A 15879-nucleotide genomic window follows, 5' to 3' on the forward strand; every position below is an offset into this window, starting at 1 on the left:
TTAATACAGTCAATAATTTACTGCTCTATAAAGGACATTCAAGTGAAAGTAGGTTTTTATGTGTGCTGTGAGTGAGTGGCAGTGAAGAATCCAGTGACTCTACAGTTTGGGGCCATTGTTTTGTTTTGTGTTCGATTCTAGCAGTTTTATATACCATTAGATGCAGAGGTCAGCACAGTTTTTTTTTTAATATATATATTTTTTAATCTTTTGGCTGTGGGGCATGTGGGATTTTAGTTTCCTGTCCAGGGATCGAATCTGCACTCCCTGCATTATCAGCACAGAGTCTTAACCACTGGACCACTAGGGACATCCCAGCACAGTTTTTTCAAAAAGACAAATAATGTCTTAAGATTATTATAAAAATAGCTTTTACTTCATGGGCCCCCTCAAAAAGGTTTTGGGGACTTCTAGGAGCCTTGAGAACCACTGATCTAAGACAGTGATTTTTCACACTTGGTTCATACAGTCATAAGCTTCTTTGAAAGTGTTCACTGATGAGGTTCTGTTGTGTCCCCATCCCTCTTTACTTCACCAGAACAGCTATTTGTTTTATGAACAGCACTGCTGATCAAGGGGAATATAATTGCGTGAATTAGCCTGTTCAGGAAGAAAACAGTTCATCCTTCATGAGTGTGTATCAGAATCACTCATCGCTTCACAACTTTGTTTAGACTACTTCCATGTACTTCTTTTACACAAAGATTACTAGTATCTGCACATCTAACCTTCTTGCTAGATGGAATAAGCTTAAGAAATAGGCAAATAGTTTTTAAATTAAAAAGATGTGAGGATTTCCCTGGTGATCCATGGTTAAGAATCCATCTGCCAGTGCAGGGGACACCAGATTCGATCCTTGGTCCAGGAAGATTCCACATACTTTGTAGCAACTAAGCCCTTAGCCACAGCCACTGAGCCCATATACTGTAGAGCCCATGCTCTGCAGCTCTGCAACGAGAGAAACCACTGCAATGAGAAGAGTAGCCCCTGTACACTGCAACTAGAGAAAACTCTTGGGCAGCAACAAAGACCCAGCATGGCCAAACATAAATAAATACATAAAATTTATATATTAACATGAGTAGTTAAAAATGAAGCTGCAAATGTGAGATGAGCAGAAGTGAATGAATAATCAGAGTGCCCTCAGTATATTGTTTGGGGAGGTAATTGTTTTAATTTTTGCTGTGGTGCTTCACGGTTGTTTTAAATGGTCAGTAGGTGACACCAACAGTATTGGGAAATAAGTCATATTATGTTTGGAGTTCTGGCTTGGCACTGATCAATCAAAGTTTAGAGTGATCGATTTTCTAATTTAAAATATTGTAAAACTAGACTGAAATCTGCTCTTGAGGAGCTCTAGTTTGAGGCATCTTTGTTCTAACAATCCTTTGGCGTAGGCTGTATAATCCCTACCATTCAGGTATAGAAATTGAGATCTGAGGGTTGAATATCATAACTGCAATTACAGAGTAGCAAGTAGCAGCAGTTTTTTATTCCTTCTTTACCTTTTTATTGTCACTTAATTTTAGATTCACAGAGAATTGCAAGCATACTAAATGGCAGAGAGTTTTAAATACAGATTTGTCTCTAAGACTAATGTACTCTTCACTGCTTCAGTTTGTAAAATGAGTTTAGGGGATGAAAAATGTTACTCAGCACTATGAGGAAGGAGCTGTATTAGGTACTCTGGATTATTTTAAATTAATTTTACACACTAATGGGAGAAATTGAGGGGAATCACAATACTTTTTACTAGAGCAGCAAACAGCTTACACACTCAAGCAGCAGGTATGACGGCAAATATATTGCATAACTAAAAACAGCTGGGAGGCATTAGTTTATGTAATCAGGGTTGGAAAGGGGAAGGGGAAGTATTTTTATACTGATAGGAGTCTGAAGGGTGTAATCTGGGACTGTCATGTTGAGGCAAGGTGAGGCTTGAGTAGCAATTTTTAGAAAGAGAAGGGGACATAGTTTTTAGAGAGGAAATGAATGTTATAACAAAAGGTATGGAGAAGGACATGGCAAACCACTCCAGTATTCTTGCCTGGGAAGTCCCCTGGACAGAGGAGCCTGATGGGCTACAGTCCATGGGGTCACAAAAGAGTCCAACACGACTGAGTGACTAAAACAACAACAGCAAAGGGTATGGCTTGATCTGGGGATCAGTTACAAGAAGGAGACTGTAAAACAAGAGAATAATGGGTGGTTTTGCTGGGATATGTTATTAGGTGATTAATAAGCCAATCTGTTTTACCTGAAGCTCTTACCAACTCCCATCCCTCCTCTCCCACCCAAGGGAAAAATTAGTCATTCAGTTCAGTTTTCTGTGGATGATAATTTCTGTCTTTTTTAGTACTTCTGTGAAGATGAGGGACTGTATGAAAAAGTACTTTGTAAACTAAAGTACTGGTCCATTCATCTAACAAATAGTGTTTTTGCTTTTTTCTGCGTTTGATACAAAGGAAGCGGAAAGAAAAAATTACTTCCCATTTGTGGTAATTTTCTGTTGTCAGAGAGCAGCAAACTTGCTTAGTCATTCAGATAGCACATAAAGTTGGCAGTTGACTGGGTGTTACCATGTTTCAGGGTCTGTCCACCACTTTTCTGGAAGAAAACTGAGTTCTGTTGTCGAACCCAGAGTTCACAAAGCTCACAAAAATTGGACATCAGTTAATTAGCTTTAGTTGGGACAGTGGGGAATACTGGACTACTGTTATCTGTTATTAAGGCTACCTCTTTCTTGTATCTGACAGTCTGAATTATTACTTAGAAGATTGAACATAGAGAACAGAGTAAATTTAAGGACATTGCTTCTTTCCATATAGTACTATTGGAATTGTTTTTATTCTTTGTAAGTATGTCTTATATACCAAATGGAGAAAAATTGCAATGAAAATAAGTCAGTTCATCCTTAAAGGAAGTGGTTCATCTTTGTAGGAAAGTTCATCGAGATCATGGCAATATCTTATAAATTGTTGATCCACAAGAGAAATTACCTTCCTGATGACTAGATCTCCCATATTTGCCAGATAAATGTCTCTTTCTTCTAATGGCGCTGGATCAATACTGCCAAGTTTTGGTCTCATAGGTTCCCTGTTTGTAATGAGTGCAAAGTCAATTCCCTTTAGTCGTCAGTGTTCTTTCTTAAGGCAGTCTAGACTCTATAGACTCTCAGAGCATAGCTTCTGGAGTTTATAATAGCTTTGTGATTTGGGGCAAGTTATTTCTGTCTCAATTTCACCATTTGTAAAATAGGGATAAAAACACCTATTTCATTGGATTTTAGGGGATGTTTATAAGAGATAATTCATTTAAAAAAACATAGAACAGTGCTTGGGACACAGTAAGAAGTCAAATTTTAGCTAGTATTTATTCTAGGAGGGTTTCAGTTTGGCTCAGGTTAATATATTTGAAAGGATCAAGACTTGAATATGTGCTTTGCCTTTAAACGTGAATGAATTTAGAGGTTCCACACCTTTCAGTCACTTGGATCACCACTTTCCTTTTGAATAGATTTTTAAATGGAAATAGAGTTAATGCCAGCATCTGCACCCTCTTGATCACTCGTTACTGATGATAGAGGAAGTAGACATTACTGAGAAGTTCGGATCCTCTGCATTCTCTGCCCCATGCCTTATTTCCCTTCCTCTCTCCAGAGGTAACCACCTTCCTGTGTTGTACTAGTCTTTTTCTTTTACTTTTACTATGTATATATGTATCCATAAATAATTGTGTTGTCTTTTCTATTTTACATAAAGAATCTGCCAATTGTATCTTTTTGCAACTTCCTTTCTTTTGTTGAATATCTTTTACTTGAAATAATTCTTTTAGGGTAACTTTGTTCGAGTGTTTTGATGATGCCTTATTGTCGATACACCATATCCTAGGTAAATACTTAGCTGAGTGCCCTTATTCACTACTTTAGTTGAGTAATTTAAGGTTGATGACATCATTACATAATAAACTGATGAGTACATTTATTATGTGTTTATCATATGGGGGAAAGTGATAGGAGAGGTACACAGATAACCCATTCTTGTTTTTGCAATATTTTAATTTTAATTTTTTTTAACACCAAAAACATTCTATATTGGGTAGCCGATTAACAATGTTGTCATAGTTTCAGGTGAACAGAGAAGGGTGAACAGCCATACATACACATGTATTCATTCCCTCTCAAACTCCCCTCTCATCCACTGCCACATGATGGTGATAATATATCCCTATTTTAAATGTTATCAGCTAGTTTAAGAAAATATATACATATACCTAAAAACATTTTAAAATACATACGTGTGTGTATAATATACTATATACATACATATATATGTATATATATACAGGCCAAAGAAGTGTCTGCTGGTTGTATCCAACTATTTTGTGATCTCTTCCTTTTAGCAACCTCATTAGATGAAAAATTCTACCAAGAATCTTTTCTTTCACAGCTTCCTTTCGTTGTGAGAGTTAATCTAGGGTAATTTTATTTTTAAGTTAGAAATTGCTTCTAAAGTAACTTGACCATTCAGACTGAGTTTTAAAAACACATTCGTGGTCATTGCCATTAATTTAGGAAATGAGTACAACTGCGTTTCAGACTGCTTGTTAGGTTCTGGGATAGTAAACAAAGGGTACTGTTCCTATCCTGGAGTTGATTGTGTGTTGCAGGTTGTGTTGGGGGAGGTTGAGAGGTTGACATCTTTGGGAAGCAGACTCTGAATTGGAGATAATCCTGCATGAGTTTTATTAGAGAGTGCACTTGGGATCACCACTTGTGGGAAAGAAGAGAAGGAAGTAGAATGGGCTGAGGAAGAAACTGAGTTGTGATTGTATCTTAATGAAGGCCTTAGCCAATCCATGTTTGCTATGAAGCTGAAATCACCCTTCAGAGTTATCCTAAGCTGGAACAAAGATGTCTGGCTTTTAGATATGGTCTGTCCCTGAAGAGCTATGACAGACATTGAGAGCATGTTAAAGAGCAGAGATATCACTTTGATCTGACCCTTGGTGAGGCAACTCTTTTCATTAGAAGCAGTTCTGAAGAGGGCCAACAGCTGAAAGCTGTCTTTTGGTAGTACGTCTCAGCAGCTGGGACAACAAATCTTTCAGTCCTCAAGGCAGATCTGTGTAGTTGGTGGTGTCACAGGGTTCATGGTAGAGAGAGTTAAGATAAATATGTGTAAATAAATCATACTGTGCTATGGAAGCCCAAAGGAGTGACTGATTACTAACAGGAGTTAGGAAGACCTTATAGAAGAGATGACATTTGAGCTAGGTGGTTTTTTGTTTTTTTTTTTAACATATTTATTTTATTTATCTAGGCTGCTCTGGGTCTTCGTTGTGGCATGCAGGCTTCTCTCGTTGTGGTGCGAGGGCGGCATGTGGGATCTAGTTCCCTGACCAGGGATCAGACCTGGACCCCCTGCATTGGGAGCACAGAGTCTTAGCCACTGGGCCACCAGGAAAGTCCCTGAGCTAGGTTTTGAAGAATGAATTAGGAAGTTGTTTGGTAGGAGCAAGGGGGGGGAGGGTAAGGAGTTTGGGGGGGGTAAGGGGGCATTTTTTACTGAGTCACTGACATTTCATAGCAGAGTCAGGAAATTGGTTTATTTGAAGTGCAAAGGGTTTAATATATTAGCTATTCTTTAATTTCTAGCAATCATGATAAAAATAATGAAGCTGTTTGTAAAATCTTGGTTTGCTTCCATGGGGATAATTTTTTTAAAAAAACACTTAGAATCCCAGTATGATCAGACTTGAGAGTAAGCCAAGTTCATCCTTGCCAGAACCATAAAGACAGGCTAAGCTCGAGTGAGAAGCTTTCTTTCCAAGAGTCTAAACTGTGTTGGCCTTTTTCTTGAGTCTGGAACAGATGAATTTTCTTAATATACTGCACATGTTCTTGCTTGTTGCTTAGTATCTTCCATCCTAGGATTGAGGGTGTCCATGGGAAGTCGGAGGTTAAACTGGGGTGCTACTGCTTATCCCTTTTTTCACCTTGGGGAAACTTGTTGAACACCTGATTCTGTTCCCTCATCTGTAAAATACAGGTGGTGAGGCATAACCCCACCTTTTAGGGTGGTTGTGATAACCTGTAAGAGCTTATAAACTGTGAGATAATTCTCAGGATATTTTATTACTACTTAAAATTCCTTTGTGGAGTATATGTGTGATGCTAGGTTTGTATGTTAGGATAAGACCGTTAGAAATCAAATTTTGATCATTAGAAGTTGTGGATTTGGTCTGTAGCAGTGGCACTAGTGCCGAACTGACAGAAAGCTTCTGTGTGAGAATTTGAGTCCTGACATGTCTCCTCTGTGGAGGAAATCAGGCTTACACGAGTAGATTGCTGTTCATAGGGTTGGATAAGAAAATGAATGGCAGACTTAGCATGGTAATGGTATTACAGCTCAGTTTTTGCCTTATTGGTGATGGATGAAAAATTTTAGTCAGCAAGTGAATTTCCTTTATTTGTAGGGCCTGTGACCCAAGACTGCAGTATGAGAGAGAGAACAATCAAAATGAGTTGGTCCAGACATCTGACCCCAGCACAACTGTCAGTTCTGAATGAATTGTTTAGTATTTCCAAGAATTATTTCCCCTGAAAGGGTAGTCACCAGTTGATACGGTAAAGGTCCAGTTCATCACTTTATGACACCTGGTAGGTTGAAAAGGCAGGAAAATTCAACTACATTTTATTGCTGAAGGAAAAATGATGAAATACCTGAAATACAGCTCCCAGTTCCAAGAAAATGCATTAGAATCATTTGAGGAGGCTTTCAAAATACAAAGGCCTCCATCCTAATCCTGGACATTTTGGTTTCTGACTTCTGGAATGAGGTATAGGGGGTGTAGTTAGAAAAATTTGCATCTAATTCTAATGTGGCCCTCTTGAACTACTGGTTTCAGTGAGCTCTGTTTAACTGAAGAAGTTATTAAATTCCTGGATGTTCAGATAAAGAACTAAGTGTTGGAAATTTTTTTCTAGGGAAATATGGAGGGGGGCAGAACGTTGCTTTCTGTAAAAGTATTTATTTCATTTTTTCCAGTGTTGCACACAGTGTTGCGAGTGTTAGAATACCAAAGTGCTAATGGGACTCTGGAACATTGTGGGCACACCTCAGCATGTTACATTGAATTCTATATGAATGAGGCATATGATTTTACTAGAAGAAAAAAAGTGTTTCATTATGTGTAAATAATAGAAAGGCCATAATACCTGTCACAATCTAAACAAGCATGATTGTCTGTTTTCTGAGTTTTAATATTAAAAATAGATTACTTAAGGCTTCCCTTGTGGCTCAGCTGATAAAGAATCCACCTGCAATGTGGGAGACCTGGGTTTGATCCCTGGGTTGGGAAGATCCCCTGGAGAAGGGAAAGGCTACCCACTCTGGTATTCTGGCCTAGAGAATTCCATGGACTGTCCATGGGGTCTCACAGAGTGGGACACGGCTGAGTGACTTTCACTTTGACTTTTACTCATTGTTTTCTTGTCTGCTGGCAGATGTTTTAAATTTAAGGAAAATTTGTTGACCGGGGTGGGACGGGAAGTGTTTACTTTTTTGTAAAACTATACCTTGTTTTCATTCAAATTTAGGGGGGAAAAACTTTTACTATGGCCAATGCATTAAGTGACCATGTACATAGTTTGGATATTTTCGGGGGCTCATTCATGTGAAATGGAGGTTTTGACCAAAAGTTTTCTGTAATATTCCCCAAAGTAGTAGAAGATAGGTAAGCAGAGAACCATAGAGAATAGTGTTAAGAAGTAATCTCAAAAAGAATGTCAGGGTACCAGAATCTCTCAGGTTTAGAGATGGGAGGAGGGGGTGTACATAGTTTGAAGAACAATATTACAACATTTATATACTGAAAAATACAGGGAAAAACTTTTTACAGTGCAAACTATTGAAAATAAAGCCTGACCAAAAATTTAGCTTCTCAGATTGGGATAACAGAATGTTGTTATAATTTTTAAGGCGTATTCTGCATAACTTCCTACATGGGGCATACCAAAATAGGGGATAGTAGACCTGATGTCTTTATTAAAGGGGGGGCTTAAGTTTTAAAAAGGTCTAAAAACATTGTTTTAAAGGGATGGTTGTGGGTATGATATAAGTTTTAATTTCACATTATGGTACTGATTCAGTTTAGCTCAGTTTTACAAAGTCTGTTTTATCACATAGAATTTCAGAATATTGAACAAGGGTGAATATTGTGTTACAGTTTGAATAGGCCTAATTAAATTTGTAGAATAGTACATTTTCTGAAAAAAATTCCACCGCATTTTATGGTCTTTAAAAAGTGATAATTTTTTCTTTTCTCCAGCTCTCTGAAGATTTTGAAGATGTTTAATAAGTCATTTGGAACACCCTTTGGGGGTGGCACTGGTGGCTTTGGCACAACTTCAACATTTGGGCAGAGTAAGTTTTAAAAAATAACAAATGAGGAAGAGAAATCTTAAGCTGTTTTAAGAACAAATCCACTCCAATAGTTTTAGATAGGAATTAATTTATACTTTGATCTTTATAATAACTTGAAAAATAACCAGGATAAAATCTTGTTAAAATTTTCTAAAAAATAGAAATAAAATTTGAGTTTTCTTGGTTTTCTGATCCTTAGTAGAATGTACTTACTGTTATTAATTGGCTCTTTTATCAGAAAGTTATAATTTGATACTAATTTTCAGACCAGGAAATACTTTTTTAAACATTGACCTGGTTTAGATTTTATTTTGATTCTGGAATTCACTTTATCAGATACTGGATTTGGCACTACTAGTGGAGGGGCATTTGGAACATCTGCATTTGGTTCTAGCAACAATACTGGAGGCCTGTTTGGAAATTCACAGACCAAACCAGGTAGGGATTTTATTTGGAATACTATTGGTTTATTCATAGCTGGTATAGGATTTCATTTAGTGACTCCAGTCTGTGTAACTCTTTTTTTTTACCCGCTTCTCTATCTCTCCAGGAGGCTTATTTGGTACCAATTCATTTAGCCAGCCAGCTACTTCCACAAGCACTGGCTTTGGGTTTGGCACATCAACAGGAACATCAAATAGCTTGTTTGGAACTGCAAGCACAGGAACCAGCCTCTTCTCATCCCAAAACAATGCCTTTGCACAAAATAAGCCAACGGGCTTTGGGAGTAAGTAGTAAATCTTTGGATTTCTGCCTCTGACAGTTTGATTTTCTTATTGAATGTGTTCTCTCTTCTCCTTTCCCTGTGTTCATCCACCCCCTTTTCTCACCAGACAGCAAAAACATGGGGAGAGGAAAACTTCAAAATGTATTGAAAAGTTAAATAGGCTGGAAAGGAAGGGGTTATATACATCTCTCTCTGAATGGAAGTCTTAGGAGGACTGGTATTTAAGGAATATGCATAGGAAGAGCCACCTGATACAGAATGCCCAGAGAATAAGATGAAAGGCCAGGTCAGAGTACTTCATAGGTATCAAGAAGGAAGAATTTCAAGGAAAATGTGTGTAGTCAACCATAATACATAGCACCTTCCAGGGCACCTTCTTCCTTTGTTTCACTTCTGGTTTGAAGAGACTAATGCAGAAATGATAAGTACTGGATGTGACATAGTTATGTCTCCATTCCTTAGCCATGGCCAATTTGTTTAATTGGTGGCTTCTTTCTCTTTTAAGTCTAAATGCGGCTCAGGGATACTTCACACAGTTCTTTGAGGCAAAAACGTTGCTAGTTGCACAGGTGTGCCCAGTGAGTTGATGCCATTCTGCCACTAGTATGGCAGAATGAGTAAGTTAATCAGCTGTCATTATTTTATAAAGGGAAAGTTGTTTGAGGGAATGTTGAAATATTTAACCATAACGGTATAAAATGCATTCTAAAATACTCATTCAAAAGAGATATGGCTATGTTTTAGGACATGTGTTTAGAAAAGAAATAGTTGACTGCTTGTGAGAAATCAGCATTCCTCTTAACTTGGTATTAGGATGTTATTGTATTGGCAGATAACTTTGTATTGATTACTGCTATTTCTGGTACCAAGAAGTCATATTTTATATTTAGAAAAATATATCCCTTAGATAGCAGTTACATTCTCTGTTATGTAATTATTTAAAACTCAGCTTTATGGAAAAGTAGATTTACTTCTGTAAATGATCAGCATGCCTACTGATTTTTCTAAATTATTTTTCTGGGTGAAGTTTTGTATTAACCTATGTTTGATTACCATAATTGGACCATTTGTATGTTTCAATGTTGTGATAAGACATTGTCAGGAAGACAAGTTCATTCAGCATATGGTCTTAGTGAGAGAAATGAGATAAAGTATTTGATGAAACAGAGTATTGTTTCTTTCAGCTTGTTGTGTGAGTATGCCCAAGAAGGACTTTATGGACACTTAGCTGACTAAAAGATTCAGATTTTGTTTTTCTTCAGTTTTGAGCCTAGAACTGTGTGTGTGTGCGCGCACGCACATGTGTGCACACGCACAATATCCATTTGAAGGTACTTGCTTGAGAGATTTGAAAGTAATGCTGCTCTAATGCCGCAGCCCAATTCCAAAAAAGCTTACAGATTCTTAAATTCTTTACTGTTACTGTCCCATTTTTCTTTCTACTTTATAGATTTTGGAACAAGTACCAGCAGTGGGGGACTTTTTGGAACTACAAATACCACCTCTAATCCTTTTGGTAGCACATCTGGCTCTCTCTTTGGGCCAAGTAGTTTTACAGCTGCTCCTACTGGGACTACTATTAAGTTTAACGTAAGTATTTTCCAGTCTTTGTGGAGTATTTTTGTCTCCTGTATATTTTTTTGCAGGATGAGTTATAAAATTTCCTCTCTTTCCAGTTATGCATAAGTTAGTCTCACTCTTCCTGAAATGTGTTAAGAACAGTGTCTGGTAATAGTTGTAAATCCCATGGACAGAGGAGCCTGGCGGGCTACAGTCTGTGGGGTTCCAAAAGAGTCCCGTATGACTTAGCAACTAAACAACAAGACAGGGAAAGTCATGAAACATAAATCTAGATTATAGTTTATGTTTGAATTATAATCAACCCAGTTAAATTTGTATTTATAAGGTTGATTAAAGTAGCTACTATAAGGAGTTCCCTGATGGCTTAGTGGTTAGGATTCCAGGTTTTCACTGTCATGGCCTGGGTTCAGTCCCTGGTCAGGGAACTGAGATTCTGCAAACCATGCCATGGCCAAAAAGGGAAAAAACTAGTACAAGGTTCAACTTGTATTTACAGTGTTCATAATTGACCTTTGAATGGTCAAAAATTCTTTATAGAAATAAAGAATGATGGAGCAAACTGTAAAAATCACTGAAAGTAAGGACTTTAAGGAGCTATATGGTATATCAATATTCTGTGTGCCAATTAGAAATAAAATTTTTGTTGCTGAAATGGCAGATTGAGGCAATAGACTTCAGTGTTTTCTTCAGCTTTTTTGAGAGAATTTGGATAGAGAGAATGAAAGATTTTGTTTATGAAAATCTGTGGACTACCACTTGATGTAAGATACCACTTGATGTGATTGCTTAGGAGGTACTTAGGATAGGCTGGCAGTGCAGTTAGCCTAATGAAAATCTCTGGCAAAAATAGGGATTGGAAAAACTTGTTAAAATTTAATCCAGAAAATAAAGAATTTCTTAGGCAAAGTAGTGAATTCATATTGCTGAAGTTAGAATCTTAAATTTAAAGTTAAATGTAAATGATAGTGAAAAATATTGTCTGTTGCTCTTGGAAAGTACAGTAATTGAGAAAACTGACATTATAGGGTTGCAAAGAGTTGGACACGACTGAGCAACTTCAGTTCACTTCACTTCAGTTACTAGTACCTTTGCCTCATAAGCTTATAGGAGGAAAAACCAGGCTTCCATATTTCTTAAATGCAACAATAGTCATAAAGCAGACACTTCAGAGCAGAATAGGAATTAGAACTCAGAAATAGAGGCTAAATGTATATATTGGGTAAATTGGATAAAGCTTTCTTTATGCATATATTATTAAGTATATTTTAGTAGATAATTGGATGGCTCGGTTATGGGATTAATCTCTGGAATTTTTTTTGTTTTGTTTTTAAATTCTCTGAATTTTTGATAACAGTTACTGAGATTGACTTATGTAATAACCTTAATAAAAGGTGAGATTAGAAATGCAGAGTATTTAATCAAGCACTGTTAAAACTGTCTTGTTTAGTAAAAGACCTAGGGGACTGGTTATAGAGTTCAGTAGTTGAAGAATTGTGCCTGGGAGAGTAGGGTTATAAAACTTGAACTTAAACATTTGCTTTAGACTTTCAGATTTACTTTTATCTTTCTTTGCAGCCTCCAACCGGTACTGATACTATGGTTAAAGCTGGAGTTAGCACTAACATCAGTACCAAGCACCAGTGTATTACTGCTATGAAAGAATATGAAAGCAAGTCACTAGAGGTCAGTAAAAGGCATTACAGAGTATCACCCTAACCTTTTGATTCTATTAGGGAGCAGCTTTTTTAAATGTTTCTGATTATGTTTTAGGATTTATGTAAAAAACTAACATCAACCAATTTTTTTTTAATTAATACATTATTTATCGGTTATTTTAGACAAGGATGATATTCAGCTTGTATGTACCAGTATAGTTTACTGATAGTCTACTCTGACTGGTTCCTCATACTACTCTGGGCAGTGTATGCACGTGCATGTGTTTTTAGTAAACTCATGCAAATTCATAAGTATGTAGCATAGTATGTTTTACTAAGTGAATACCTCCAGGTAATCAGGCTCCAAATCAAGACACAGATCATTACCAGCATCCATGATGTCCCCTTTGGCCCTGCCAGAAGTCACAGTCCTCCCCTCCCAGAGGTTAACACTATCCTGACTGCCCATGTTTTGCCCATTTTTGAACTTTATATAAATGAGATCTTATGTGCTCTTAAGTGTGTCTGTCAAGATTGTGAGGTTTATCCATGTTGCATGAGGCTGTTCATTATGGCTGTGTAATTGTTTGTTGTACATTTTAACTGTCATCTCTGATTGTCTTCTGCATCCCAAATTGTGCTTGCTTCCTTGGAGGATACAGAAACACACTTAACTTGTGAGACAGAATTGTTAAACTTTGTTGCTTTTCCTAAGTTTTCTGAATTTCTCAGTATCCTCCATCTTTTAATCCGCTAATCTTCACATTTGGGCTGTAAATAGATAGGATTATTGTCTAAGTGAAAGTATTATTGTCTATAAAAGAAAATTGAAATTAAGATGTGGTTGATTGTTTGGCCTGTAGTTTTCATGGTAATTATGGTATGGATTTTAATGTCCATTATATGCTACTGAAAATCTTTTTCTATAATTATAATAAGTTAACCATTCCATAGTTTTCTGTTTTTTAAGTCATGGTTCCTATTTGAACATAGAAATTGAATACTAAATTCGAGTCTTTAGTCTCCTAAATAATTTTTTTGACTGTGTATAGATTTGGAAAATGTTTTCCCTTACTCTAGGAGCTTCGTTTAGAGGATTATCAGGCCAACCGGAAAGGCCCACAGAATCAGGTGGGAGCAGGTACCACGACTGGCTTGTTTGGGTCTTCTCCAGCCACCTCCAGTGCAACAGGACTCTTCAGCTCTTCCACAACAAACTCAGGCTTTGCATATGGTCAGAACAAAACAGCCTTTGGAACTAGTAAGCACTTGACATCATATTGGGTCCTTTTGAGGAGAGATGAACAACTAAAAGTAATACATAATTGTCATTTTTGTGTCTAAGTGTTATGGAGAAAAATGATTCAGGGGTCCTGAAGAATAGGAAATACCTGATATGTCTGTATGAGTGGGGAGAAATAATGGTATTAAGTGTATATAGTTAAGAAGGGCTTCACTGATAGGTGAAGTTTGATCAGTAGCCTGTCTGAAGAAGATGAAAGATAAAGCTATACAGATTTCTGGGGGAATTCCAGCCAGAGGAAACTAGAAGTCTTAAAATCCTGAGTTTTTGCCAGATAGAAGAGAACAAGGGAAGGTACTGGAGGATGTAAGGAACTTCATAGGGCTTTGTAGGCCATTGTCAAGATTTGAATTATTGAGTCTGGAAGCCATTAGAGGGTTTAGGTAAAGCATAAGATTATGAATAAAGGATCATTCTGAAGGCTGCTGTATTAAGCATGTTGAATGGGGGCAAGGGTGGAAACAAGTCAGTTAGAAAAGTTGTTGCCCTATCCACATGAAAGGTGATGGTGACTTGAAGAGAAGGGTGCTATGGTGATTGGTAAAAATGCCAGATTCTGAAACAAGCTTGAATGTAGAGCTGAGGATATTTATTTATGGATTGATTTCATGTGGGATATGAAAGAGGGAAGTCTAGGATGGTTACTAGATTACTTCATAAAAGTATTACTTTTGTGAAAGTAATACATATATATGATATAAAATTCAAAAAATACAAAAAGTACATCACCAAACATCCTTTTTTTTACCTCTAGCCACCAGTTTGCTTCTGTAAAAACAAGCAGATATTTTCTATAGAAACATATACAAATGAATACATATTTAAGTGGCATTTGTATTCTTTTCAGTTTTGGTATTCTTTGATTTAGATTAGCCACATATTCATTAAATGTATCCTATGCTGGATACATTGCTATAAAGAGACAGCCCCTGTTTTGAAGAAAAACTTACTCCAAGGTTAAAGTACCCACATACATTTTAAGTGTAGTGTATTATCTTTGTAAAAGAGACAAAAAGCTCTCAGCTCACAAAGGAAGATTACTTAGCCCAGACTGGGTTCTTAAGATCAGAGTATTATTTTAGAAATTAGTCTGAACCAAATCTGGAATTAGATGAAGGAGGATGAAAATTGAAGTGGTTATCCAGTTTGAGTACTTAATGAATGTAGGGTAATTTAGGTATATAATCAATAACAAACTATTGCAGAAACTAAATACTATGAGACTTACATTCTGCCCAGCCCCTTAACCTTCCCCTTTATTTTTTCTTGAAAGGTACAACTGGATTTGGAACAAATCCTGGTGGTCTCTTTGGCCAGCAGAATCAAACTACTAGCCTCTTCAGCAAACCATTTGCCCAGCCCACAACCACCCAGACCACTGGTTTTTCCTTTGGTAATACCAGCACACTAGGACAGCCAAGCACCAACACCATGGTAAGGAAACAAGTCTTATTGGTAGAGCTAAGTAATGGGGCTTCTATATTATCTGTCATATAAACTTGGAAAAATGGCAACTATTATTAATATTCTAAAGACAACTATTTTAGGATATCTTGTAATCTAGATCACCTTTTTCAGGGTCTATTTGGAGTAACCCAAGCCTCACAGCCAGGAGGTCTTTTTGGGACAGCTACAAACACCAGCACCGGGACAGCATTTGGAACAGGAGCTAGTCTCTTTGGGCAGACCAGTACTGGATTTGGTGCTGTTGGTTCGGTAGGTTTTTATAATTCACTGTAATTTGAAGATGTATATAAAGCTGCTAAAGGAATTTCTAAGAAAAATTTGTCTTTTGGGAATTTCTTGGTGCTCTGGTGGTTAAGACTCGGTTTCACTGCCCGGGAAGTCAATCCCTTGTTGTAGAACTAAGATCCCATAAGCCACATGGCACAGCCAAAAAAAAAAAAACCCCACAAAATGAAAAAAAAAAAAAAAAGCTGAATTTAAGAAAAGCAAAATCTGTCTTTTGAGTATTTTGGGGGAGTAATATTGTATGACTTTATACTGATAGTAACTGAAAGCTATTTAGTACCAAAAAATAGGTAACTTTATAATTGGTTTATTTTCAGAAACTAGGTTCTTATTGAAACTTCTTTGTCTCTTCTGAACTAACCACTCTCGTTGGTTAAATTGTTGAGTCTAAGTTGAGAGGCTTTTGCCCTTAAAATCAGATCATTTTAAATTCCT

At 36.9% G+C, this 15879-nt stretch overlaps 1 protein-coding gene across 5 annotated transcripts in view; it reads left to right on the forward strand.

Annotated features, from left to right (window-relative positions):
* NUP98 (nucleoporin 98 and 96 precursor) overlaps window positions 1-15879 on the forward strand; it is an 87857-nt gene that overhangs the window by 4124 nt on the left and 67854 nt on the right. For 3 of the 5 annotated variants that reach the window (XM_004016274.6, XM_015101064.4, XM_015101065.4), the window contains exons 2-9: window positions 8332-8426; window positions 8763-8864; window positions 8977-9153; window positions 10604-10743; window positions 12310-12417; window positions 13470-13650; window positions 14966-15126; window positions 15271-15408. In XM_004016274.6, the coding sequence (XP_004016323.3) occupies window positions 8351-8426; window positions 8763-8864; window positions 8977-9153; window positions 10604-10743; window positions 12310-12417; window positions 13470-13650; window positions 14966-15126; window positions 15271-15408 (1083 nt within the window). In that variant the 5' untranslated portion in view covers window positions 8332-8350. Of the gene's footprint in view, window positions 1-6482; window positions 6662-8331; window positions 8427-8762; window positions 8865-8976; window positions 9154-10603; window positions 10744-12309; window positions 12418-13469; window positions 13651-14965; window positions 15127-15270; window positions 15409-15879 lie in introns of those variants that run through there. The other 2 variants (XM_060399399.1, XM_060399398.1) reach the window with 2 other exon arrangements.

Source organism: Ovis aries, chromosome 15 (genome assembly GCF_016772045.2).
Source record: "Ovis aries strain OAR_USU_Benz2616 breed Rambouillet chromosome 15, ARS-UI_Ramb_v3.0, whole genome shotgun sequence".
Taxonomy (NCBI): domain Eukaryota; kingdom Metazoa; phylum Chordata; class Mammalia; order Artiodactyla; family Bovidae; genus Ovis; species Ovis aries.